General features: G+C 38.0%; 1 protein-coding gene across 1 annotated transcript; it reads left to right on the top strand.

The window, feature by feature from the left end:
- Window positions 1–665: 665 nt before the first annotated feature.
- NXPH3 (neurexophilin 3) lies at window positions 666–12,856 on the top strand. Its single transcript, XM_015810472.1, has 2 exons — window positions 666–722; window positions 11,749–12,856. Exons 1-2 carry the CDS (start codon window positions 666–668, stop codon window positions 12,490–12,492), a joined length of 801 nt encoding a protein of 266 aa, XP_015665958.1. The 3' UTR covers window positions 12,493–12,856.
- The last annotated feature ends 12,619 nt before the right edge of the window (window positions 12,857–25,475 follow it).

Below are 25,475 nucleotides of genomic sequence, written 5' to 3'. Positions count from 1 at the left end.
TCCTGTGATCAGTCACATTAGGGGCTTCTCTTTCCCCTTCAGAAAAATATCTTGTTGAAGTAACTTGCCTATTTTCCTACATTATCATAATCTGTATCTTCACCCATCCCTATAAAATGCTATCAAAATCTTCCTGGTCAACTTAATACTGGATAACTACGGCATTACTGTATTCTTTCTTGCCTTTCTTCAGTTTTCCTTTCCTGGATCCCAGCCCGGCTGTGCAGGGGATAAATGGGCTGGAACTCAGTTCTCCTCCTCCTCTTTTTCAAAGTATTACAGCAAGTTTCCAGTTCAGGGCTGAGTTTCAAAGTTTGCAGACAGGCAAGGGTTAAGGCAGGACTCCGCTGCTCCAGCAGTGGCACCTGTCAGTGGGAGGGAAGCAGCGAGAGACTGGAGTGAGTTTTGCCCGAGTCTCCAGCAAAGCTGGAAGCAGGCAGCAGCCACATGGAGATCTCCAGCTGCAGAGGGTGAGAAGAAGGCTGCAAATTTCCCCATGCCTGGCTGGAAAGAGACTATCAAGACAAAGCCTGGAATGGGGGGATCCTAGGAGGCCAGAGGCCAAATCATCCTCCCCCCCCACACACACACACACCAAACAAAAACAAGGAGGCACTACAGAGCTCTCTTAGATCGCTAAGGAGGAGAGCAAAGAGGCTGAAGATATGCAGCTGACTCGGTGCTGTTTCATATTTCTTATCCAGGGGAGCATCTATCTTCTGGTGAGTGACCGAGGGGCTGGGGAAAGGGTAATGTTAGTGCTAGTGACATGGCTTTGGCAAATGTAAAGTCAAAGGGCTGCTTCTTAAACCGCCTTCTTACATTAATATGTCCAAGCAGTTTCATGGTCTGCTGTCTCAATAGCACTTCTAGTTTGGCATGCGCTGCGCTCTGTTCTCCAATTGTCCTTGCACCAACTTTGCCGGGCAGGTCATTGCATCTTAGCTTTCAGAGGAACCTTCTGTTTAGGACAATCCTTTCATTCATCTTTCCATAAATGCCGCCTCTTTTTCCTTTGCAATGATTTTTTGCTTGTGCTTTCAGCAGCAGCCTATTAACAGTTACCAGGATGTTTATTTTGCTAGATGTATATACCACCTTTATTCCAGGAGCTTAAACAGAAGACTACATAGCATTCCTTTCCTCCAATTCCCTCCCCCCCCAATCCAACAGCCTTGCTGGATAGGGTTGAGAGGGATAGTAGTTCAAAGTCATCCACTGAACCTCCATGGCTGAGGACAGACTTGACCAGATCTTGTCCTTCCAGATGTTGTTTGACCGCAGCTCTGTAAGGATACTGATTTTGAGGAACTGGCATTTCAGCTAGAACAAACATTATTTTGCAGCCCCGAATTCTTAAAGAGAAAGGACTGAGTCTAGTGCTAAAAACAGTTTATTGAACTGTTACAGATGTCAGATAAGTGACCCAGGTCACAAGCTGGAAGTTGTAGAATCTCCAGCCAGTTTCGCTTTTTGGGGGGAAGAAGGATAAATTTATCCCTTCTCACAGCAATATCATCTGCCCAAGCAAACTTCATCCTGCATATTTCTCTGAAGCCACTACATACAGAAGTCTGTTTTGCCCCAAAGAAGAAGAAGAAGGAGGAGGTGCAACTCAGGGAAGTGAAATAATCTCCCAAGCACAAGGGTGCAAAGAGAAGCTGTTGAGCAAATACAAATATAAAAGGCTGCCCCTGAATGAGTTCTGAGTTTAATGGAGAGATTTGAATCCAATGCCAGAAACCCTTGCTGAAATAAAGTAAACAATGTGATTGCCAGAATACATTTTTTTTTTATCTCTCCTTTGAAAATGCAAATAATTTTCCATCTATCTTCTGTAGGGTCTGTCTTCTCAGCGGCTGCTGAAATTCACAAAATTAATTAGCAAAGTAGGCCATAGGAACAGAGCAGGTTTCACTAGTGCTGAGAAGCATTGTTTACCTATCAAGAGAGAGGAAGCATTTGCGTCAGTCAGAATGGAAAGGCACAACCATAAAGTTAATTTTAAAATCTTCCTCTCTCCCCCCCCCCGCCCCCCCGTGCTCTGGAGTTGCAAGTTCAAGATGTGCAGTGGACTCCTATGATCCAAAAAGCTCGCTTCTTTGCTTGTTTTTTTCTCCAGCAGTGGAGAAGGGAGAGGAAACAGGGAAATGATCCTGAGGCTTTGTAAACAGTGATTAGATGGGAGGATAGGGCAAGAGGTATCTTTTGTCTTGGAATGGCTTGATCAGCATCACTGAAAACTACAATGACCTCTTGCCTCCCCACCTCCTGATATTGTATTTTTCAGCTCAGGAAAAAGCAGACACCCCACTGGAACTAGGGATCCAAGCCTCATCTCCTCTACAAGCGGCTTAGGTTGCAGCCGAGAACAATCTCATGTTCTCTGGTGGAGACGGGCACAAAGAGACCAGAACTCCTCTTTGCAAAACTGCTTTTCCCTCAATTGTGCATTGTTGCTTGCAAAAGGAAGGAAAAAAAAAACATTCTAGTCTACAGGGAAAGGAGCCTAGAGTTTTCTTTGGCAGCTGAGTGCCCTTTACTCCCTGTGGATCTGGTGCAGATCTCTCTTCCTCCCAGCACTGCAGCTTGGCTGAACAGACTGGGTTTGACTGATTTGATTTTGTAGTTGCCTCCTGTCTGGTCAAGTGGTTACCTCTTTTCTGTCACCTTGCCTCACCCTCTTTTTTAAAATGCATACCCTCTCTCACCAACAAATGGCTTGTTCAAAATTTGTGCAGATGGAAATAAATTGGATTGCACCAAGGAGCAAGATTGCAATCTCTTGTCCTTCCTAAGGGGGCAAGTTGGGAGGGGCCACTTGGCAGGATTCTGGAAATTACAAGGAGCCAGAAGAGTCTCCTGTTGCAACAGGAACAACCTTATATTGAATCAAAGCTCGAGCACTTTCAGCCAAGTGTTCTCTGCTCAGAATAGCAGCAGCTCTCCTAGTTCTCAGGGAAAGCTGGTTCCTAAATACTGTATCTCATCTGAATCTAGGTTGGAGGTGCTTGGGATGGAACCCAGTACATTCTTAATAGTGCAGTTACATATTGTACATTTTGACTCCCAGTGTAAATGTTATAGTGATCTCATTGATTTAAAAATGAGGTCATCTGGCTCTTCTGGGACATCTAGGAGACCTTCTGCCCATTCACTTATTGGGACCCTGGATATTTGCTTAGGGTAACCAGGGGTTTTTTTATCTGCAAAACCTATGCACTTATCTTGAAATGCAGTGTCTCCTTAACTCAGGAGCAAGGAAAAGAGGAAGCTCCTTCAACCAAACTCTTCAAAGACCTTGTTTTCAACCAGCTGTGGTCACTCCTTACAGCACAAAGTAAGCACTTAGCTTGAAAATGGAGTGGAGAGTTCTCTTGTTTTGCAAGTCTTCCTTCATTGCCTTTTAATTTAGAAAGTGCAGCAAGATGTTTTTGTACCAGAACAATATTAGTGATTTTAATTTAATATTATACTACTGATAGATGTACTGGTAATGTCCTTTTTATTTAAAAAAAAAAGTTGCATGAAAAGCGGGGGGGGGGGTCACTTTGTAACACTGGGATATTTTAATGCTGCTTTGAAGTTCCAGAAGACAAAAAATAATAATACTATTTTTAAATAAATAATCACCAGGTGAGATAGTAACTACTTTCCCCATTTTCAAAATGTGGAAATTGAGGAAGTGTTAGAGGCAGACATTTAATGAATCCACAGCAGATGGAAGTTGGTAATGATGAAGGATTTTTAAATTGCAGCCCCCCCCCCCCCCCGTCTGCCTAGAGACGGGGCTCCATTTAACAAGTTTACCAGTTGTGGAGCACCACAAGGGCTCTTATGTCCTTCTTTGTATAAATCCCCTCCTTTTAGAAACTGACTCCGGCATCCAGGTCACCATAAGATGAATATATAAACAATTTGCCTGTCTCTAGATTGGAACCTGGGAAACTCACTCACTGGCTCCAATGTCATAAGAATAGCCAAGTCTTATTTGGCACCCAGCAGAGTCAGTCCCAGTGGCTCCCTGAGTTAATATCAGTGGAAGTACTGTTAATTCAAGTAAATGTACAGAACCACCCAGTTTGATGGCCATCAGAACTGAAGGTCAAAGGTTCTCACCAAAAATGATCTAATCCAGATCCTACATGTGAGCAATTCTGGGATAGTTATTGGTGGCACAGCTCATTATTTTTATAAGTGAAACAATTCAGAGCAGCATCATAATAACTTTGAAAGATTGGTTGGGCCAAAAATAATGTGTACCGAACTAAAATGATTGTGGCCTGGCTGACTTGTATGATTGTTTACATTTACAGTCTTAATGCCATCATGGATACATAAAAGTTCTTCCTGAGGTCAAAAAGAGGGATTTTTAAGAGAAAAAAAATTAAATGTACTCATTTATGTGTGTATGATTGTGTGTGTGTTCTAGGAGAGAATCTGTCTCTGTGTGTGTGTGTGTGTGTGTGTGTGTGTGTGTGTGTGTGTGTGTGTGAGAGAGAGAGAGAGAGAGAGAGAGAGAGAGAGAGAGAGAGAGAGAGAGAGAGAGAGAGAGAGAGAGAGAGAGAGAGTTCTAGGAGGAAATCCTTTTGTAATATTTGATGCATTCAAGTAAATAGCCATCTTGAAGGGCAAGCTAGTATTAACATCAAAAAACCATGCTGAGCAGAGGTTTATTTACCAAGTTAATATTCTGAACTACTGCACTAGACTGAAGCTGTGGAGCCAATATTCCTATCCTATCCTACCCTCAGCTAAAATTCTACCATTCTTAGAAAGGGAAAACTTGCAGTCTTCTGGATGAACTACAGTTGCCAGCATCTTTCCCCAATGGCTTTATTGACTAGGCTTGCTGGGAATTATCTTCAGTGAATGCTGGAGGGCCATAAGTTTACCACTCTTCCTGCACACCTCTCAGGCTGAGAGAAAGCCCCACTGAATTTGGTGATATTCTCAACAGGCATGCACTGGTTTGCTGCTAAGATGGTATACCCGGAAATATATGAATTGAAAATGATGCTTAGATCAAGTGAATGAGTAATACAGCCTTCCAATATGTTAGTCATCCTGACAACAGTGCTGCAGGGTTCTGTACAGATCACCTTGCCCAGTATCTACCCCTGCCCTCCTCTTCTCAAATATTTTTAATAGTAAAAAATAAGTTGAGCAGCTTTTAAAAAAAACATGTTTATGAAGTTCCTTGGGGGAAGCCAGCAGGAGATGACCATATCTGGTTCAAGAAAGAACAACCCCTGATGAGATAGAAGGTAGAAATATAAGTAAAAAGTGAAATATAAATAAATCTGGGTCATTAGGGTAGGCATTAGTGTACCCACCAGAATATAACTTCAGAATACCCAGCCATCAGAATAAGTCTGACAATAATGAGATAGAACACAAACATCAGAAACATCAGAATAAGTCTGACAGTAATGAGATAGAAGTCAAGGTCATTTTATGGATCAATGTCAGATTAAGTGCCCAATGCAGAGAATAAGAATAGATGGGCAGAACTTGCAGTGGATGTAGCTGAATACTCCTCCACCCATCCCTAGGATTTTTATTAGGATCATTGCTTTTTAATTTGTTCCTAAACCATTTGGATTTAGGAGCAATCAGGAAGGTGGCCAAATTTTCTAACAGCGTCAAGTTATTTGGAATGGTTAAAAGAAATGCAGCTTCTGAAAGGCTACCAAATGATCTCTTCAAAGAACGAAAGCAGGCATTAAACTCACACATATGGCACAAGGTAAGCAACTGAAGTGGTGGACATGGAGAGAGGAAAAATCCTGATTTCATTTGATAAGGTCTGAAAAAATGTGATTAGCCAAGAAAGGAATCCAAAGGGTTTGGTAGATAGTTTAATTAAAATATTTGCTGTAGCTGTTGTCAAAAGAAACAGTGCTTGTTGGGGATTGTTAGGGAAGCAATTAAAAACAAAACTGCCAACATAAAAACTGTGAATAAAAATATTCTAGTTGCAGAGAAAGTGAGGAAGGAATAGTTTTCCTTCTTTCACAATTCTTGAAACCTTAATCATCCATTAATGCCAAATGGTGGGAGAAAAGGAAGTATTTTGCATGCGGCATCATTAAGCTGTGGAATTTGCTGCTGCAAGATACTATGATGCCCATAATTTAGTTTGGTTTGAAAGGATAGATAACCTTTATTGTCATTTTTTACGGTGTGCACAATGACACACATTAAAAATGAAATTTAGTTGCTTGCTCTCAAAGTGTACACATACATAACACACATTTAAACATACTATATACAACATACGTATAGACCTACACCCTTACAGGGAATTATAATACTAAGAGCATAAGAAGAGCATAGCTGGACAAGCCAAGGGACATTCTAGATCTCACTTTTGTGTGAAAAACTGTCTAACCAGATCTAGAGAGCTGGATCTAGTGAGCTCATAAGTACAGTCCAGAATGTGTCTAGAGCAGCTACTATTTAAGGAACCACAGTCTCTGATTCAGAAGATCCTATACACCCATCAACTCTAATAGCCACAGATAGTGCATTAGTGTACATGAATTTTCTCTTCACCCTTGGTCTCATTCTCTCTTCACGCAATCTAAGCTGATGGTTAGGGTTGCCAGGTATCCACTATTTGAGTGGACAGTCCACTTTTTTCACATTATGTTCACTATTTTTTTTCACAAAATAGTAGACATTTTTTTTATTCAAAAGCTTTATGATGAAGTGGTACGTAATCTAAAGCTGTACAGTCTACTTTTTTTACTACTTAACCCCCCCCCCCCCCGCTTGTCCGCTATTTTTTGGAAGCAGACCTGGCAACCCTACTGATGGCTATCATTATATAATATTGGAAACAAATTCCAAAATCTGGGTAATCTTCTCAAAGGCTATATACAGTATACTACCTCCAGGATCAGAAGCATAGTACATCCAAGTCTAGAGGGTATTACATATTATTTCACATTTATAGGCTCCTATCCAAACTCCACCATTCCTAACAGTGAAAACAATTAACCAATGGAACGGATTGCCTTCAGCACTTTTGGGTGCTCCATCACTGGAGGCTTTTAAGAAGAGATTGGACAGCCACTTGTCTGGAATAGTATAAGTCTTCTGCTTGAGCATGGGGTTAGATTAGAAGACCTCCAAAGTTCCTTATAACTCCATTGTTCTGTTAATTTTCCTTATCTGACAAACACGTGCCAAATAAAATATCAGGGCAAAGGTTTATAATTTGCATATTCTACAGCCATATGCAAACTATCTTTATTTCAATCTCTGGCATTTCTCAGTTGAAAGTATTGGGGAGTAATATTGGTACATGGAGTTTTTGCTTCACATCAAAATGTATAGGCCTTGCTACTTTGTCCCATTCCAATTCTCATATTTGTACAAACAACATAATGCTCAAGCTAAATAAGAATGAGGTTTTATGAGTTGCTAACTTTAGAAAATTTGGAATAGTCAGTATGGGGTTGGTGGAGATGTAGTCTGGCCATCTATCAGGCAGATGTCCTTATCATGAATACTAATGGGAGACAGGGTGAGGGGACAACAGCTGGTAGCTACATTTTTTTATCCCTATAATATACCCCTTCTGGAAAAAGGCCCTCTGATGAAATCAACTTCTAAGCATTCATCAATTTATTGTTGCTTCTATAATTATAGTTATTTCACTGATGGTTTTAAGACTAAGGATGTGTCCAGACTGTCTCTGGGCTGTCTTCAAACCTCGCCATAAAGAGACATTTATGAGTTTGTTTTGTGGCATTTCTATTGTTGATATGGTCTGTCAAATTGTAATCAACTCCTAGTGATTCCACAGATAAAAACTCTCTAATCTGTTCTCTGTCACACCACTTCATGCAATTATTGTGGTTGCATTCCTGTGGTTTCCACTATTTTTGTGTATCCACTTCATGCACTGTGGGATCTTCTTCCTCCTCCTCCTCATTTCCACCTAGCCAGCATTATCATATTTTCTAGTGATGAATCAGCTCATGTTATATGTCTAAAGAACAACCATTATTATATAGCATTTCTAGGCTGTTCCAATTCTAATAGAGAAAGATAATGAGGTAGAAACTTGAAGATGTCACTGGACCATTGAAAGTGCTGGATCTAGCATAGGTTGATGGGCATGATCTGGGATTTGCTTCAAGCAGGAAAAATCTTAAATTGGCATTGCAAAAGCATTTATTTTAACAGTAAATGTCAATAGCAACATTTTTGAACCAACTATTTGCCTAGTGTCTTTGACTACAATTCTCATAAGCTTTACTTCTGCATGACAGTTGTTTGGAGATTTTGAGGACAACACGTATCCTGGTTAATCCATGGGAGGGGGGGTGTACATTGGAACATCAGGGAAATATTACTATCCCTTTTATTCCCTTTAATAAATGATGTGGTTTCCTTCTTTTTGTACGAGATGGGTTATATTGGAATAAAAGATTAGGTGGTCTCTGCTAAAAGATGATAGATTAGTGAAACGCTTTCTGAATTGTTTTTGTTTATTTATAATGGTTACACAATTTCACCATCATATTAAACTTTTTGTCTGCAATTGTTACATTATGCTCATTTTACCTTTATCCGCTATATTTTTAATTAATTGCTTTCTATTTTAATTTCTCAAGTGCTCTTTCTTTTGATGTAAATGTAGGATACAAATCTGATCAATGAAATTTCCTATTGGAGAAAGAAGAAGCTCTGACCAAAGAGCCTGGATTCTCTTTAAGCTTTCCCAGGCAATTCAGAAGTAGAAAGGGAGAGGCTGAGGGTTCCTCCTAAACAGGCTGCATTGCAGGAAAACCATTGAATATCCCAAGCCTGCAGCAACTGATTCCTTTTTGTCCTGAACTCTGCAAGATAGCATGGAGAAACCAATACATACCTATACACACAAATGGACATAGATGGGCAAGTCAACAGTTTTATGTTTATTTTTTTAAGACAGTCCAGTTCCTAAAACCCTTGGGTACCTAGCCAATCAAATTATATTGAATAATCCATGGGTCATGCTAAAATTGGACAAGACGAAAGAATCAACATTTTGCAACTATCAGTGGGTACCATTCATTTAAATATTTCTCTTCCATTTGAAGTTGATTATATCCTGACACCTACCTATTATTTTCTTTGCTCATAGCTTTCAACCACTCACTGAGTCAGTCCACCAGTTAAAAAAAATCATGTTTAAGGCAAACATACAGGGATGGACTGTCCTTCCAGAGCAGGGCTTCTCAACTTTGGCCACTTTAAATACTGGAATTCCCAGCCAGTATTTTGACTGGGTCCTACATCTTAAAATTACTAAGGCTGAGAAGCCCTTGGGAAGGTTATGGGAAGAAAGAGGTTCTCCTTCCTAAAAAGCGAAGGAAGGAAGGAAGGAAGGTAGGAAGGTAGGAAGGAAGGAAGGAAGGAAAGAGGGAGGGAGGGAGGGAGGGAGGGAGGGAGGGAAGGAAGGAAGGAAGGAAGGAAGGAAGGAAGGAAGGAAGGAGGACCATGCTTGTTCCTATGAAAATTCAGAATTGGGTTTCCTTTTTTATACACTATTTTAATTCTACCTAATGCCTTCCTCCAGTGGCTCTAAGGTTCATTTTTTTCTCATTTCCTCCTGAAGTCAGAGAAAAAGGGGAAAAGAGGAAATTAAATGCTAGAAATCTTCCAAAGGTTTAGAAGTTTTTGCATCAGAATTCTGAATTCAGAATGGGTTAAAAAAATGGATTAAAAAAAATCCAGGGGGATGAATTTGGATCTGTAGGATCTAATGTTTCACTTCCTTACAAAATCACAATGTGGGAAGGATTTCAAACTAGTTTTGGGTTATATATGTAGTAAAGCATTTTTCTGAATCAACAGTGGGGTAAAGAGAGGGAAAAGTGTTTTTGTTTTCTTTTTTTGTCTTAATTCAACAATTCCGTAATTTCCAACACTGGAACTCTTCAAAAGTGTACATGGAATTGTGCTGCTCATTGCTCTGCTTGTTTGTTTTCACTTTACTGTTACTTATGCATGAAATTTTATTCTAGGTGTGACGTCATCTAGAATTCAGGCATCCTGAGGAACTATTGTTTATGGTTCAAAAATAACCCTGCTTTTCTCTTTGGTTCATATCTCTTTTCTCCCTTCTTCACATTTTCTGTAAGAAAAAAATCCTGCGGCTTTTGATTCTGTTTTCATTAATTGGTTTTGTGATCCTGCCAAACCATGGTTGATCTTCACTTTTGTTTGCTTATAAAAGCAATATTTCTCACAATAGCTCATGAAGTTGTTTTCCTTCAAACAATTTTTAATTAATTAATTTATTATTTAATGGGCTTCTAGGGCTGCTCGACTCAAACAATCATTTTTGGATAGCAATATTACAATATACTATTTCCTTCTTTAATGCTTGGTTGTTTATTTATTAGATTTAAATCCTCCAGAAACTGATGGTTGTATACATTGTACTCTTACTTCAGTTTTTCTGGAAATATTACTGTGAGTTTCCATGTCTGGGTGCCATGAAGAGGGATGAATTTGGATCTATGGAATCTAATGTTCCACTTCCCTGTAAAGTATGGGAAGGATCTAAAACCAGTTTTGGGGTTTATATGCACTAAAATGTTTCCCTGAATTAATGGGAAGGTCATGGAAGAGAAAAGTAGAGGGTTTTTTTTGGTCCTAATACAACAATTCCATAATTTCCAAATTCAGTTTAACGTCTTAATCATGGAAATGTATTTTTGTGGGGGAAAGTGGGGGAAGACATACAAAACTGAGGATTAACTGGGTTCAGTTTCATTATGATAAACTATAGCTTAGTGCATGTTTAAAATATGTCTTGCCTTCTCTTTTCTCCTACTCTTTTAAAATGAGTTTTGGAATTTTTTCCCATTCATTGTTTGCCTTTTTTTCTTCATATCCAGGCATAATAAAATCCAAAGTCATACAACTCATCTATTAGTTTATGTCTAATTTTGGACGTCTCTCCATTTGGGAACCATATTTGGGGTAGAGACCTTTCTGTCAAGCACTAAATCTATTCATGGCATTATGTAATAAAAAACCAAATTTAGCACAGATGAAAGTTTAAAAGATCATTGCCCACATCGAAGCAGGTCTTTCTTTTTTTCCCAGGGCACTGGGCTTTTAGCTTGCTGTAAAAGCCAATTTTTTCCTGAAATTAAAAGGTTTATAAATACATAAAAACTACTTATAGGCTACTCATATATCACATTACACTACTATTTAAAACACTTACTCACACACACACACACACACACACACACACAGAGAGAGAGAGAGAGAGAGAGAGAGAGAGAGAGAGAGAGAGAGAGAGAGAGTTCAATAATCACAATGCTCTGATTTACTTGTAATACTAAATCTTAACTGATAAAATCATACATATGAAAGACCAAAATAATTTAACCACATTATTTTGTGAATATCAAGTTTTAGATAATAGTCAGAATTTTCATAGTTATCCTGCACATGTTCTCCCCATATAGGGGCCAGATTATATACAAATTACAATCTGTGATACAAATAAAATTCTATCTAACCGTCTGTATTCCCAGTCAATAATCATGTTGACTAAGTTTTCTAGGAGCTGTAGATGCAACTGATCTGAAGGACAATGTGTTGGGAAAGCGTTTTGCCATGGTTCTAACAGTCATGGAATTGGAAGGTGCAATTAAAACCATGAAGTCCAGCTGCCTCCCTAAAGGAAAAACAGATAATGAGGTCCTGCTGTCCTCTTGTTCCATATAGGTAATCTGTGGCCAAGATGAGGCAACAGAAGAGGAAGAAGAAGAAAATGGAAAATCCTCCAAAACTCAACAAAGATCCCGAGTGCAAAAGAAAAAAGCCCAAGTCTCCCTAAAGTCCTCTGTAACCCCATCTTACTTCCAGAATACAACTCTCTTAGAATTGGTCTCCAGTAATGCACCAGAATTTTGGAATATCCTAGATAGTTTGTCCAAGCAGGGACAAAGCAAACAACCTCGTGGAAGAAGAGATTCCCTCACCAATCCTAGTCAGTTCAAAAAAATATTTGGGTGGGGTGATTTCTACTCCAACATCAAGACAGTAAAACTCAACCTCTTAATTACAGGCAAAGTGGTTGATCATGGGAATGGCACAGTCAATGTGTTCTTTCGTCATAACTCCACTGGCCAAGGGAACATCTCAGTCAGCTTGGTACCACCAAACAAAGCAGTTGAGTTTGATCTTGAGCAGCAAATCTTCATAGAGGCAAAAGAATCAAAGATCTTCAACTGCCGGGTGGAGTCTGAGAAGGTGAGCAAATCGAAGAAGACTACTCTGTGCACTTATGACCCTTCTAAAACCTGCTTCCTGAACCACACACAGAGTCAGGTCTCTTGGGTTTGCTCCAAGCCATTCAAAGTTATCTGTATCTACATAACCTTCTACAGCATAGATTACAGACTTGTGCAAAAAGTGTGTCCTGACTACAACTACCACAACAATGTTCCTTATTACCCCTCTGGGTGATGACATACCTCTTTTGAATGTAAAGCAACTCATGTCTCAAATGTCACTTGATTGAGGACTGGGGAAGGAAAATAGACTATGAAAAGATTGAAACATGCCTCACCAATGCCAGGCATACACCCGGCTTCTACTAAGAGACATTGAGTTTGGAAAAGAGATTGAGAGGACATGAATGGACGTATCATCCTTGAAACACTTTACCCTTTCATGTATACATTTAGCCAAAATATTTCAGTGCTTATGGTGGAAAGCCCACACTGCGCTTTCATTTCATCATTGTTATTTAAAAGTGATGTAATCCATCAGGGGTACTACTGTTGAGGTTGTATCTGTCAACAGCCACATTTGGGGGAAGTAATCTGTAGGAGGTCATGCGTTAAAAATGCATAAGACTCAAGCAAACAGCGGTCATGGTCAGAGTCAAAAGTGGAAGAGGCCATATTTTGCCTTTTGACATGTATTTTTCTCTTTTTGTTATTGCTTTTTCTAGTTCCCCTTTGCTTCTTTCTCAGTATCCCTGTGACTGATGCTAAGAGAAATCTAAACTGGTCAGAGAGCTTTGGGATCGTTCATAGAAATTAGATGACTGTGCCACATTGTTGAATGGATTCTGTTTAACATTTTTCCCCATAACAGGGACCGCCATGGGTCACATGGGGAGGATATCAGGGTTCCAGATGGGAGGGATCCAATGGCACCTTGGTAGAAATAAACTATTTATTTTACCCCATCCACTTCCTTGCCTGAGCACTTCACCATCTCATCCATCCCTCACATTTTATCCAGTTTTAATATCACTAAGTTTAATTTTAACTCACTAAAAATTAACAGCCAGTAAGAGGGGCTGAATAAAAAAGACTTAGAAGGCTGCATTTAGGTATCTGTATCTGAGGTCCCAAATGGTGCACTACAGTTTAATGAATGTTTTTCATCCCTTGGGATTGATATGTCTATTTCCCTTTTGGCCACTCTTAAAAATAGTGAAAATTTTTCTCCTTCCCCAGTTTTCCCTCTCTACCCGTAGTTCCTGAAAATTTCTAAGTCTGAAACTAGAAAATTGAATAGAAACACTAGAACATTCAGAATTCCAAAGGGCACTGCAGGGACATAAGTTATACATGATCAATTACTTGACATAGTGGTGGAAAACCTGATCCTTTCGCTCTAATCCTTTTTCAATACTGTTGCCCTAAGCCTCTCTCCCAATCACTAACTTGAACCAATATATAGCCAGATCCTAACTTCATTCTTATGGGTCAGTTTTCCTTAAGTAGAGCACAAATATAGTTTATGTGCTGCGATGATGTCTCTATCAAAACACTGAGGGTTTGGGACTGGTAGTGTCAAGAGAAAATAAAAGTTACCCAAATGGAATCATAGTGTTGTTCCTTTGATTTAAATTAATCTTAATCAATGATTTTTAAAAAAAATAAATAAATACAAATAAAACAGATTTGGCCAGAATCTGCAGAAACAAACTGGGAAGAATTGGATTGGGGCTGAGTCATAGCAAGAACTTCAGGAGCAGTAGATATGACCTGAAGGTAGAGAAACTTTTTCACTCATCTTCATCTACTTGGTCTGGAGGAGCTCCCTGGAATGTTGGAAGCTTGTATCTGCTTCTTGATTGTTAGATTTTGCCAGCATTGGAAATTGCTACTTTAGGGAGAAAAAACCCATACCTTTTCAATTATATTCTTGTAATGTCTCTCCTAATGTTTGAGACAAGGAGGGAGAAATGCTGTTTACTCAAGGAAGTAGAAGGACAAGGCATATCCTCACGTTACTGGACAAGGGAAGATTGATTCATATCTGGGTGAAGATGTCTCAGGGGAGAGATAGCTTGCTTGCTAGGAATTGTGAAATTAGTCCTTGGCTGCAGCCTTGCAGAACTGACACCACTTCTCTAAGGCAGAAAATGTCATATTGGAAGAGACAGGTAGATCTTCAATTCAAGGAATTAGGAAAATGGTGTTGAGAATATACCCCTGCATAGATTTAAACACTGCAGAAAGACATTATTTACTATTCCAAGATTATGAGAAAATATGACAGATGGCACTTTAGAAATGTCTTTCCCCAATCCGATATTGTCAGAATGTGTTTGACTACAGGAGTTATCCTCATCTGCATGGCACCAAGTTGAAGAATCCTAGTATAAAGGCTACTTTAAAGGATGAACAATCATTTGGGTCCAGCTGTAAATGTTTTAGAATGTTGAAAGATATAGGGGACACATAGAGAAAATTTCCCATATATTTTGAATAGAAATAAAGGTGTGAAAAGGGGATGGAGAAAGACATATTATGTGTAACATCTGCATTGACAACCATTTCCACCTCACTGGTCAACCATTCATATGTTGTAGATTCTGGCTTAATGGTCTTTGGAGAGTCTCTTTTTAGCAGGAAATAGGCACAAATTTGTGAAACTTGTGCCCCTATCTTTTTACCCTGAACACACCTCTACATGTCTATAAAAGAGATTTAGCAAACCTCCTACAGAGCTTTCAGTCTTGGATGGCTACATATTTTCTAGCTGCAGTTTTCATATTCTGAGAAAAGAGAAATAACAAAGGAAATGACAGGGGGGGAAATCACAGTCCACTTTGTTCTAATGCCCTGTCCAAACAACCTTTTTTAGTTATTCAGTTGCTGATCATCAATATATAGCATTGCACACATTGCATGAAGGTAGAATTTGGCGCTAATCAAATTCAGTTGGTAAGAAATGTTACTGTTTCTCAGTTCCCAAATTTATGCTTTTTCCCAAAGAGAAATTCATTATTCTTTTATTACAAACAGATATACCTTCACATCAAGGAAAGATGCCAAATTTGTTTGAAATTCTGCATTGTACCAAATGCTTTCTGATGCTCACTGGCACAGAAGCACATGGAGGGACTGTGGGGGCAATGAACACAGCAAGTGGCAGTCATAAAGAGCTTCCATGCACCTGGGCATCTCTTGGTCCTCAGAAAAAGCATCTGCAGCCTGCTCAATTAAAATAAAATTAACGTTGGGGGGGGGAAATAAGTCCGTGTTAAGCTTCTAAAGGGCTCTTTGCTTCAACAAAGGTTTGTGTAAAGCATTGCTATGAAACTATTTTATAAAGCAGTGTGGACCCCCTTGCTTATAAACATCAACAAAGCAGCCACTTTACTTCATTTTATCTCAGCTCTGAGGCCTCTCCTGGCAGTTCCAACAGACAGAAAAGATGTTCTGCACATGCCCTAAGCAGACACAAAACCTCTAATGGCTGTTGGAATGGCTGGTCAAAGCTCTAAGGCAATGTTAATTTGCTTGATGAAGTGAACCATATTGTCTCTACATCTGAAGATGAGCCTCACATGCCCTCTAATAAAAATTTTTGAAATTTAACTTCATCATCTTCACATCTTATAAAATTTCAGGGAGCGTGCTCAAGGTTTCACAAAGTCTCATTGAAAACATTACAATCGTGTATTTCTGATTCTAGTAAAAATGCAGGGTAGGGCTGTCATCATCTCAGGAGATTACAAATGATTTGTGGGGGGAGGGCAACTTAGCCCCCATGCAATGTCACTTGGGACTTGAAAAGGTTGCTGATTGCTGACAAACACTGCGCAAATGCAGTACACAATCAAGTTATGGTTGTACATAGGTAGTTCCATGCCTAATATAGCAAATTCACTTGTAGAAATATTCCCTAGGAGTTCCTAATTTAACTTTTCTGGTTTCAGATTTCAGGCTTTGTTTTAACATTAAACCTAGACTCATTGGATTACCCCAGACAATTAATTCTAAATGGGCTGCCTATGCGTTGATGACCTACCTCAGAGGTTATTATCATGAGAGATGGGATCATAATTTATAGAATCTTTGGTGCTATCAGCCTTCCCCAAAGTGATGCCCATCAGAAGTGTTGAACTACAGTTTCCACAATCCCCAGCTAGTATGGCTAATGCTGTGGAGTTGTGGTCCCATATCTTTAGGAAACATGAGGCTGTGAGAAATTGTTATTAAAAATGTTTGGAAAAAGGTTTGCTGCTCTCCTGCTTTTTCCAAGTTTTAGTGCTGCTTCCATCAATCTACCTAACATCCATCTTTCTCCAAGGGTTCTTCTGCTTCTTTGTGCCAGATCACTATTTTGTCTACAATTTGCTCCATAATTTCCTCTTTCTCTCTGATTAAAGAATGGCCACACTGACTGTATCATGTATTTATTTTTAATACTGTCATTGAAATGGAGAATAAAGCTTCCTTCTGCATCGCAGGGGGACAGTATGAAAAGTGACTTTTGTGGTTTTTTGGTTTTTTCACTTTTGTTGTGAAAGCTAACAGAAACCTCTTTTCTCTAAGCTAATAAACGTATGAAAAGATGGATCATAACAATGCACCAAAAATGAGTTCTAAAATGCAGAATTTTGGGGAAATGGGTTATTCCTTTCTATGAGATTCTTTTTGTCTAAATTTTGCTCTTCAACAACTTTGATTTGGTTCATATTTGATAGATGCCCTTCAAAAATGGTGTTCACAAACTCCATGGTTTAGATCAAACTTAGATCAAACTTTTTCAGGCTGCATTGACCTGTTAATTAAAAAACATAGAATAGAACCCTTCATCAATAAGAAAATATTTTTAATGGAATGGAATGGAATGGAGTGGAGTGGAGTGAGGTGGGGTGGGATAGGGTTGGGGTGGGGTGGGGTGGGGTAGGGTAGGGTAGATAGAATAGAATAGAATAGAATAGAATAGAATAGAATAGAATAGAATAGAATAGAATAGAATAGAATAGAAGCTATGTTTGAATTACTGTATATTTTCCCTTATTCTCTCAAGGAACCCACCCCCTAAAATTCTTATGCCCTACCCGCCCACACACACCCCTTTATGTATGTGTGTATATAAATCTTGGAATCAGTGTTAACTTCTGGTGACTGCTAGTACATGTCCTCTTCCTTCCTAAGACTGAGAGAGAATGACTAGCTCAGGGTCACCCAGTGGTTTTCATACTTAAGGTCTTCAAGGTTCTAGCTTGGTGCCTTAACCACTACACCACATCTCTTCTCCACTGAGCTCTAGGGATTCACAGAACATAATTTGAAAAACTCTGATTTAGATGCTGTCTTTGCCAAAGAAGGGCAGCCATTAAGGATTGCTAACATCAAAAGAGAACATTCTAGGAGTTCAGTTCGTATGTCAATTAAAAAAAAAAGTCAGATGTGTTTGATGAAGGATGAATATCTATATCAAATAATATTTTTGCCAGTGTTTCTCTAAATTTAAGGTAAGTTGTTTATAACTTGCCTTCTCCCCATAAAAGATATGTCAGTCCCATTTCTTTTTTAAAAAAAATATCCATTTGGATTCATTGTTCTTTCTTGAGGTGGGACTTTAAATTCCATGATCCATGTTGAGCAGCATCAGAGCATTTGGGATGAGTCTTAGATTCTTGAGTAACTGCCAGAGTCCAAAAAAATGACTTTCTAAGACTCCTTATATTTTTCTCCATTTCAACACAAAATAAACCTGAATTTTTATTCCAGCCCAGATTTAAGCTCATAGTATTAATGATATAACATACTGCTGGAGAATGTGAGAAAACAGTACTCATAGTTACATCAAATCACCCAGCCTTCCACAGAGGTTTGCAATGTCCAGATAATTTAATTTAATTTTCTCTTAAACCAGGACTCAGCTCTGCATTTGAAGTAGGTTATTTTTCAAGAAGTCCCTCCCTCTTCAGGGGGATTACACCTAGTAACATTTTAGTATCAGGATAGGATTGGTGGGGCAGGGAAAAAAACACAGAATAAATGGTAGTTGGAGATGATTTATTAGGCTATTGTCCCAGTCCAATTCCACTGAACAGCAGAAGGATGCACAGATGCTATAGCATCTGTGGAGCTGCTCAGTGGCAAATGCCCAATTGTGCAAAATTGCTATATCCTGAAATATACAAGTAACACTTTAAGATATACATGTGTTACACCACTGGATTTGGTTTGTGGTGTTCCAAAAGATACAATTACACTCTGAACAGATCGGAGCAAAGCACCTGGTACAAATCAGAGTACATGAGTAGCACAAATTAAAAAAAAGAAATAAGAAGAGAATCAGTTCATTCTCGAAATAAAATTTGATATGCAACACATTTAACACAAAAGCAGCCAGTAGTACTGCTTAATAAAGATGCTGCAATGGCAATTTAATGTCCATGCTTTGAATTAATATCCCTGGAAGGAAGAGGCTTTATCTCAGTCTTTATAATTTCACAGAATCAGCTTCTATATTGTGAGAAGAAACTATCTTAGTCAGAATATGAACTTTGAAGATCAACAAAAAGGGCTAGCTATAATGATTGCAACATATTGCAACAAGTCCTTACACACCATTTGGTGTTTCAGTGGGACAAAAGCCGCCAATCATCTGTTGGAACTTATGGAAGACCCAAAGCCATATCATTTTAGCATCCACACACATCAAATATATATATGACCTAAAAGTGATTTATTATCTTTCAAGACAGTAACATTTCTCAGTTTGAATAGAATTAGTAAATAGAATATTATGTACAGGGACATAATATTTATATAAACCTGCACCTAAAGCTAAGCAAAAATTGCTCTGTACTATTTATCTCTTTGACTGAGATATAGTTGCCTTTGAGATAAACAAACATTCATTCAACTCATAATCATCATCTTTGTGTGAAGTACAATAATACATGAAAACAATTACAAATAAAGAATGAGCTTCAGTTCAGTTCCTCCTAAACAAGAGAAAATAACCCTGAGTTCTCCCATACAGTCTATCCACACAACATGCTGCAACATTAATAATTTCCTAAATTTTGAAAATCTTAATGATGTGAATCCCAATTGTGTTTTATTGTGGGAAATGTTTTGTCCTCTGCCTTAATGCCCCACTCCCAACTGGAAAATCGGAACAGTAAAAGCCCTACCCAACTATGAAACAAGCATAGGGCAGAGAAAATCCCAAAAAATATTTCATGATCCATAGCACTGTTAAATAAAATGAAAAGAAAATATCTCCACACTTTTTCTAAAAGTTGGAATTATATTACATTAAGGGTGGGGGTTGATAGGTCTTTAGAAAAATTAATAAGCCATGTTTCCCAAAAAATTCAGGGGGAGGCTGAGGCACGGAATCTGGTTTCCAAAATTGAAAATGTCAGAGCTTGATGGTCTCTCCAGCGTTCTAATCACATCAGGAGCAAAGGCTGTGTTTATTCCCATTTACAGAAGATGCTTCCTGCTCATTTGCTAATAAATAGATTCCCTTGTCTCACTGAGAAAGGAGGGGGGGGGGAGAAGTCCTCTAATTTAAATTTAATGAGCCTCTAAAGCTAGAGCCTCCAATAACCTTTGCTCCAGCTTATCCAGAAAAGCAGCCGCTTAGAACAAACACCTAAGTCAAATCTACCATGCTTAGCTGTTAACAGTGAAAGGGAGCTAGCACAGCTGCCCACGCTGCAACCATCTGCCTGGCTGAACTCCTTATAAAGGACAAGAAAAAAGAACAAAAATCAGAAGCAACTGGGAGACCAAAGGGAAATATGTTTGTGTACAAGGGGAAAAAAACAGTAATTATGTGAAATGGAAAATTGGGGTTCACTTCTTTAAGATCCCATACTTCTGCATTCACACCACTAAAATAGCCAGCTTCTACTCTTCATGTCTGCATCAGACTAAAAATGAAGACCACATCTGATCAATTCAGAGTGCTGCAGAGTGATTTAAAAAAAAGTTTCAAGGTGCTTGGCCCAATGGGATGAATAATATTACATAGAATTGGCATGGCATACAATTAGGTAGAACTGCCAACCCAAAGAGGGAAACGGAAAGAAATGTAAGATCATGAGCAAGACAATACATCCACTTTGCCTAATACTGTTTGATTTAAGAGCGGGTATCCTATTTTAATCTGGGATTTGTATTTTCAATTTCTTTCTTGCCTAGAAGATGCAAGGAGCTTGTCAGATAAGGAAGTGAGACCATTGGAGTAGGGATGAAATTTTTCAGCCCAGTTTTCAGCAGCATAAATCAAGGGTGAAGAACCTGTAGTCTTGCAAATATTGATGAATTACTATTCCTAGTAGCCAGTCAGCATGGCTAACAATGAAGGATGCTAAAAGTTCAGCATTATCAATTCAACATACAAAACGTTGTTCCCTAATCTTTGTTCGATTCCAGCTGACACAGTTGTACATGCGCAAAAATAACTTGATATCCTTTGGCATATTTAACTGCATGCTTTCTATTTATGTATAGCTATATTTGCATTCAAATAAGAAAACAAAATAGCTATGCAGAACTTTGTAACAGTAACTTAGTTTCTGTTTGTGACACCTTCACTTTTTTTCCTGTATCCTTTCTAATCTTGTTACTGGATTTTTCCCAGTCTTCCTTACTCTGCTTGCTCAAAAATATTCTGAGGTCTTCTTGTATGCAGAGTTCGTTAACCATGTTCAAGTCTGGGAACTATGAAAGCTATTTCCAAACAATTATTTTTTATTTCCTGTAAAAACTCCATGGTTCATTTGAAGATATGTTTTGGATTGCTGCCTTGCTGAAATACCCAATCTTTTTTCATTTTCAACATCTTCACTAACAGAGATATTTGCTTGAAGATTGTGATAAAATCTTTGCCAAAATTACATGAAAACTGGTCAAATCTGCAAAGCAGAATCTATATAGAGCAACGCAAATGACCTTCTGAAAAGTTTAGCTGATGTTGGAGTATGCTGTCCACAATTGTACAAATATTGTTTGTACAATTCTGCTTGGGAGAAGGAAGGAAATCTTTTCTCTGACTTCATGAGAAATGTGACTGTCTAAAGTATGCAAAGAAAAACTTCAATACACTTGAAACATTTTGTGCAAAAAATCCTTTGGACAGATAGAACAAAATTGGGATTGCTCAGCCTCAACTGTACAAGATATATTTGGGAGAAAAGTGATGCATTTGAAGAAAAAAATTATTGCCAGTTGTTAAGCATAGGGGTGGCTCTATTATGCTTTGGGTTTATGTGACAGCCTGTGGCATAGGAGATATTGGGTGGGTGGAAAGAAAAATGTGTTCAACTAAATATCAACATAACTTTGAAACTAATGTTCCAGAGTTAGGGAAGAAACTGAAATAGAAAAGATGGTGGATATTTCACTAAGACAGTGATCCAAAACATACCTCCAAATAAACCATGAAGTACTTGTAGAAATGACTTTTACAATCCCCAGCCTGAACATTACTGAAATTCTGGAAAGATCTCAAACTTGCAGTGCATGCAGGGAAACCTACAAAAATTGAAAAGCAAGATTAGAAAGGGTTTTAGTTGGCTACAGAAAATGTTGGAAACTGTTAACTCTGCCAAAGAAGGTATTACAAAGTATTGACTGAAAAGGTTCCAAACTTTTGCATCTGCCATATTCATTCATTTCTTATTACGAATATGTAAAAACACGTACATAAATAAGTATGCATTCATATTTGCAAAAATAATGTCAGATTATCACGTGGTGATTGTGTTAGCTATTGTTCACTCATAGATTCACTGAAACATATGGTACAACGTGACCAGGGATGCCTAAAAATTTGCATATAACTATATAACCTTTTAGTCATAATTAAACTAGATATACATTTAACTATGGAGTGAGATATCCAAGCAGAATATTTTTCTATAAAGCCAAGTGGTAGAAGATAGATTTCTGAGTGTTAATGGTTTCAACCTCCCCAGCTAGCATGGCCAATGTTTCACAGATGAAATATGTTGTATTCCTATGGCCATTGCAGAGCCATCGTTTCCCCATCTCTGATGAAAAGCTTCCATTGATGAAATGCTATCAGCCCATTCAAGCTTACAAGTTTAATAAGCTTATTAACCAAGTACAGAGTACCACTAAATAAAGCCCTAGCACTTCCAAGCAAAACCGTTATGACATAATTGCTCAATGTCATGCAATGAATTTTATGAACTAGTAATGTAGATAACAACCCCACCTATTTCCAATATTCTAATATTTTTACAACAAATTCATTAAGAAGGAAGAAATGTAACATTACTCAATATTGTTCCAAATGTTAGTATGGAAGCAATGGTAGTTGAAATTGGTTATGTGAAAGCTTATTTTTTCCTCACTAGAAGGCAAAATCTCTTTTCTATAATACTATCTAATATTTTGCAAGTAAAAATAGACCATCACAGACATGCAACATATTTATCCATTTTTATGATGGAAGGAGAGACCCCATCCTGAAACTCCTCCATACTAGGAGGAAATTTATTTATTTATTTATTTATTTATTTATTTATTTATTTATTTATTTATTTATTTATTTATTTATTTATTTATTTATTTATTTATCTATCTATCTATCTATCTATCTATTTATCTATTTATCCATTCATTCATTCATTCAAATTTGTCTCTCAGGTGACTTAATACTCAGCTCCCAATATTATATGGTTTTTGACTTGCAACCAGTCGCTTAGTAACCATACCTGAAAAAAGGGACTTATGAACTGGTTCCAAAGTGCCAATGGTCAGGGATGCATCCAGTAGTCACATGACTACATATTGGACACTTAACTCCACAATTGCACTTACTTGTGATGTCATGCTGTCACATGATTGCATTTTATGATGGCACTTATTTCTTGTTTTCAGCAAAACTCTGTCATAGTGAACAATGGGTTTACTTAACAAATTCTATATTTGCACTTATGACTATTGTGTTTGCACTTTTGACCACCATGCTCACATAATGATCAGTGAAAAAAACATCATGAAATTGGGTTGGTCACTGCTGACCTATTTTACAACTGTTATGACATTCAACCATAATGGGTAGGCTCCATTTATGGTCAAACCTCAAGAACTGTAAATGAAATCACTGTGTGCTGCTGTTCTGGGTGATGGGAAGAGATCTGAGGTATGAGGTTGGGCCTTCTAATCTGTCAAAGGGCTACAAGAGGCCATATGATGACATGACATAATCACCAAAAGCAATTGGTATGGATTTGGATATTATTATTATTTCCTTTAAGGGTGGGAATTGGAACAGAAGGTGTCTGTGAGGTAAATACTGTACCTCCTGAGCTCATTCTTAATACCCCCAGCCCTGAAAATGATCCCAAATTATCCCACGAGGTCCTTATTTCAGATTGGAGTGTTGTTGGTTTTTTCCGCTGGCTTTTTACAGAGTTTTTTAAAGAGTGAGGAATAGTTTGCTTCCCAGAGATCTCCCGCTCATTTCTAAATTCTTGAGGGAAAAAATGCAATTGTCACAACAAAAATAAGCCTTCCATTGACCTGGAAAATAGCAATTTAGGGATTTGGATGGAGTAGGGAGTGGGAGCAATCTAAGGAAAGGAAAAAAGCAATGCAACTGAAATTTGGCATTTTGCCACCAAAATTCAGTAATGCAAACTCAAGGACCTAGTGAGCTAGCTGGAGAGCTGGCACTAAAGACAATAAGTATCTTGTGGGTTGCCCACTCTTAGGCTATTTGGATCTTTTCCACTTTAACAGAACTTTCTGCAATAGGGGAAAGACAGAGAAAGCAACGTGAAAATATTTGCTAGTGGAAGATAGTATCTTATCTCCTCCACCCTGCTCCACTCCTCTATGATTGAGACCAGGCAATTGCATGATGGTTTCTAATCTGGAAATAATCCACCAGTAGGTAGTTATTTGATCCTATTACAATAGTGTGTTGTGTTGTGTTGTGCACTTGTTTCTGAAGCAAGGTATGTTAATAAGGTAACCATAGTAGCATGGTTTTAATTTTCATAGAGCAATTTGAGGGAAAAGTGACAAAATAATATATACCATATTGTCATTTTTATTTTATTTATATTTATTTTTGTTCTGATTTCTAAAAAAATCTTTAATAAGGCAATTTACAATAGCAATTATGTAGCAAATTAAGCAAACTATACAATAAAATAGATGTAAATAATAGATTCATTATGATTATGTGCCATTAAGTCAGTGCCATCTCTTAGCATGCACATACATACGATTTTCTCTGTGATGTTCAGCTCCTAACCTGCTGCTTCAGTTTACTCATTGTCATTATAATTTAGTCCATTCACCTTGCTGTTGGTTATCCTCTTCTTCTCTTTCCTTTCATCTTTCACAGCATTGGAACATTCTCCAGAAAGCTAGATCTTCACATAATATGTCCACAGCAGGATAATTTGAGCCTGTTCATTTGTACCTCAGATGAAAAAATCTGGTTGGTTTGTTCAATGATCCATTTGTTTGTTTTCTTGATATCCATGATATTCCCAGGAATCCTCACCAGTATCAACATTCCAAAGATCAACATTTGTTCTATCCAACTGCTTTAAAATGTTCATTTTCATAGACTGTCACTGAGAATAGCATTGCTTACAATGTTCTGATCTTTGTAGGTAGAGACTCATTATAGTATCTGAATAATATTTCCAAGGTCTTTCCGGCTGCTGTAGCAAGTGCTGGCCTCTGGTATATTTCTTGACTACCCATACTTATTCCTTTAATGTTGATGATTGATCTTAAAAGCCAGAAGCTATCCAGTATTTTGATATATCTTCATTGTCAGTTCTAAGATTATCTGTTATTGTGAGTTTGGTTTTCTTTATATTTAATTCTAGTACCATTTTTTTGGATGTCTTGATTTTTTATTATTAGAGTTTTAATAGAATATATATTTAAAACCTGGATTGTTATATTAACTCACAGCCTATTCATTTTATATTTAATTTTCTCTGATTTTCCTTTTAAGAGCATTCTGCACCCCCCAGTGGCCAGTAGCACCACCATCATCATAGATTTATGATTACGGATGATTACTTAAAAACAACAGCAACATCAAAAAGTGGGGAAAGAGAGGACCAGCCCCTCCCCCCATTTCCTTTGAGGTATAAATGATCCCCGATAGATCAACAGGATGGGAGAAGGGATTGTAAGGTCATCCGTGAGAACAATGTG

The sequence above is a fragment of the Protobothrops mucrosquamatus genome, unplaced genomic scaffold (genome assembly GCF_001527695.2).
Source record: "Protobothrops mucrosquamatus isolate PMUCROS unplaced genomic scaffold, P.Mucros_1.0 scaffold10, whole genome shotgun sequence".
NCBI classification, from domain to species: domain Eukaryota; kingdom Metazoa; phylum Chordata; class Lepidosauria; order Squamata; family Viperidae; genus Protobothrops; species Protobothrops mucrosquamatus.
The sequence above is the reverse complement of the archived record's forward strand: the minus strand, read 5'-3'. Positions and strand labels throughout refer to the sequence as shown.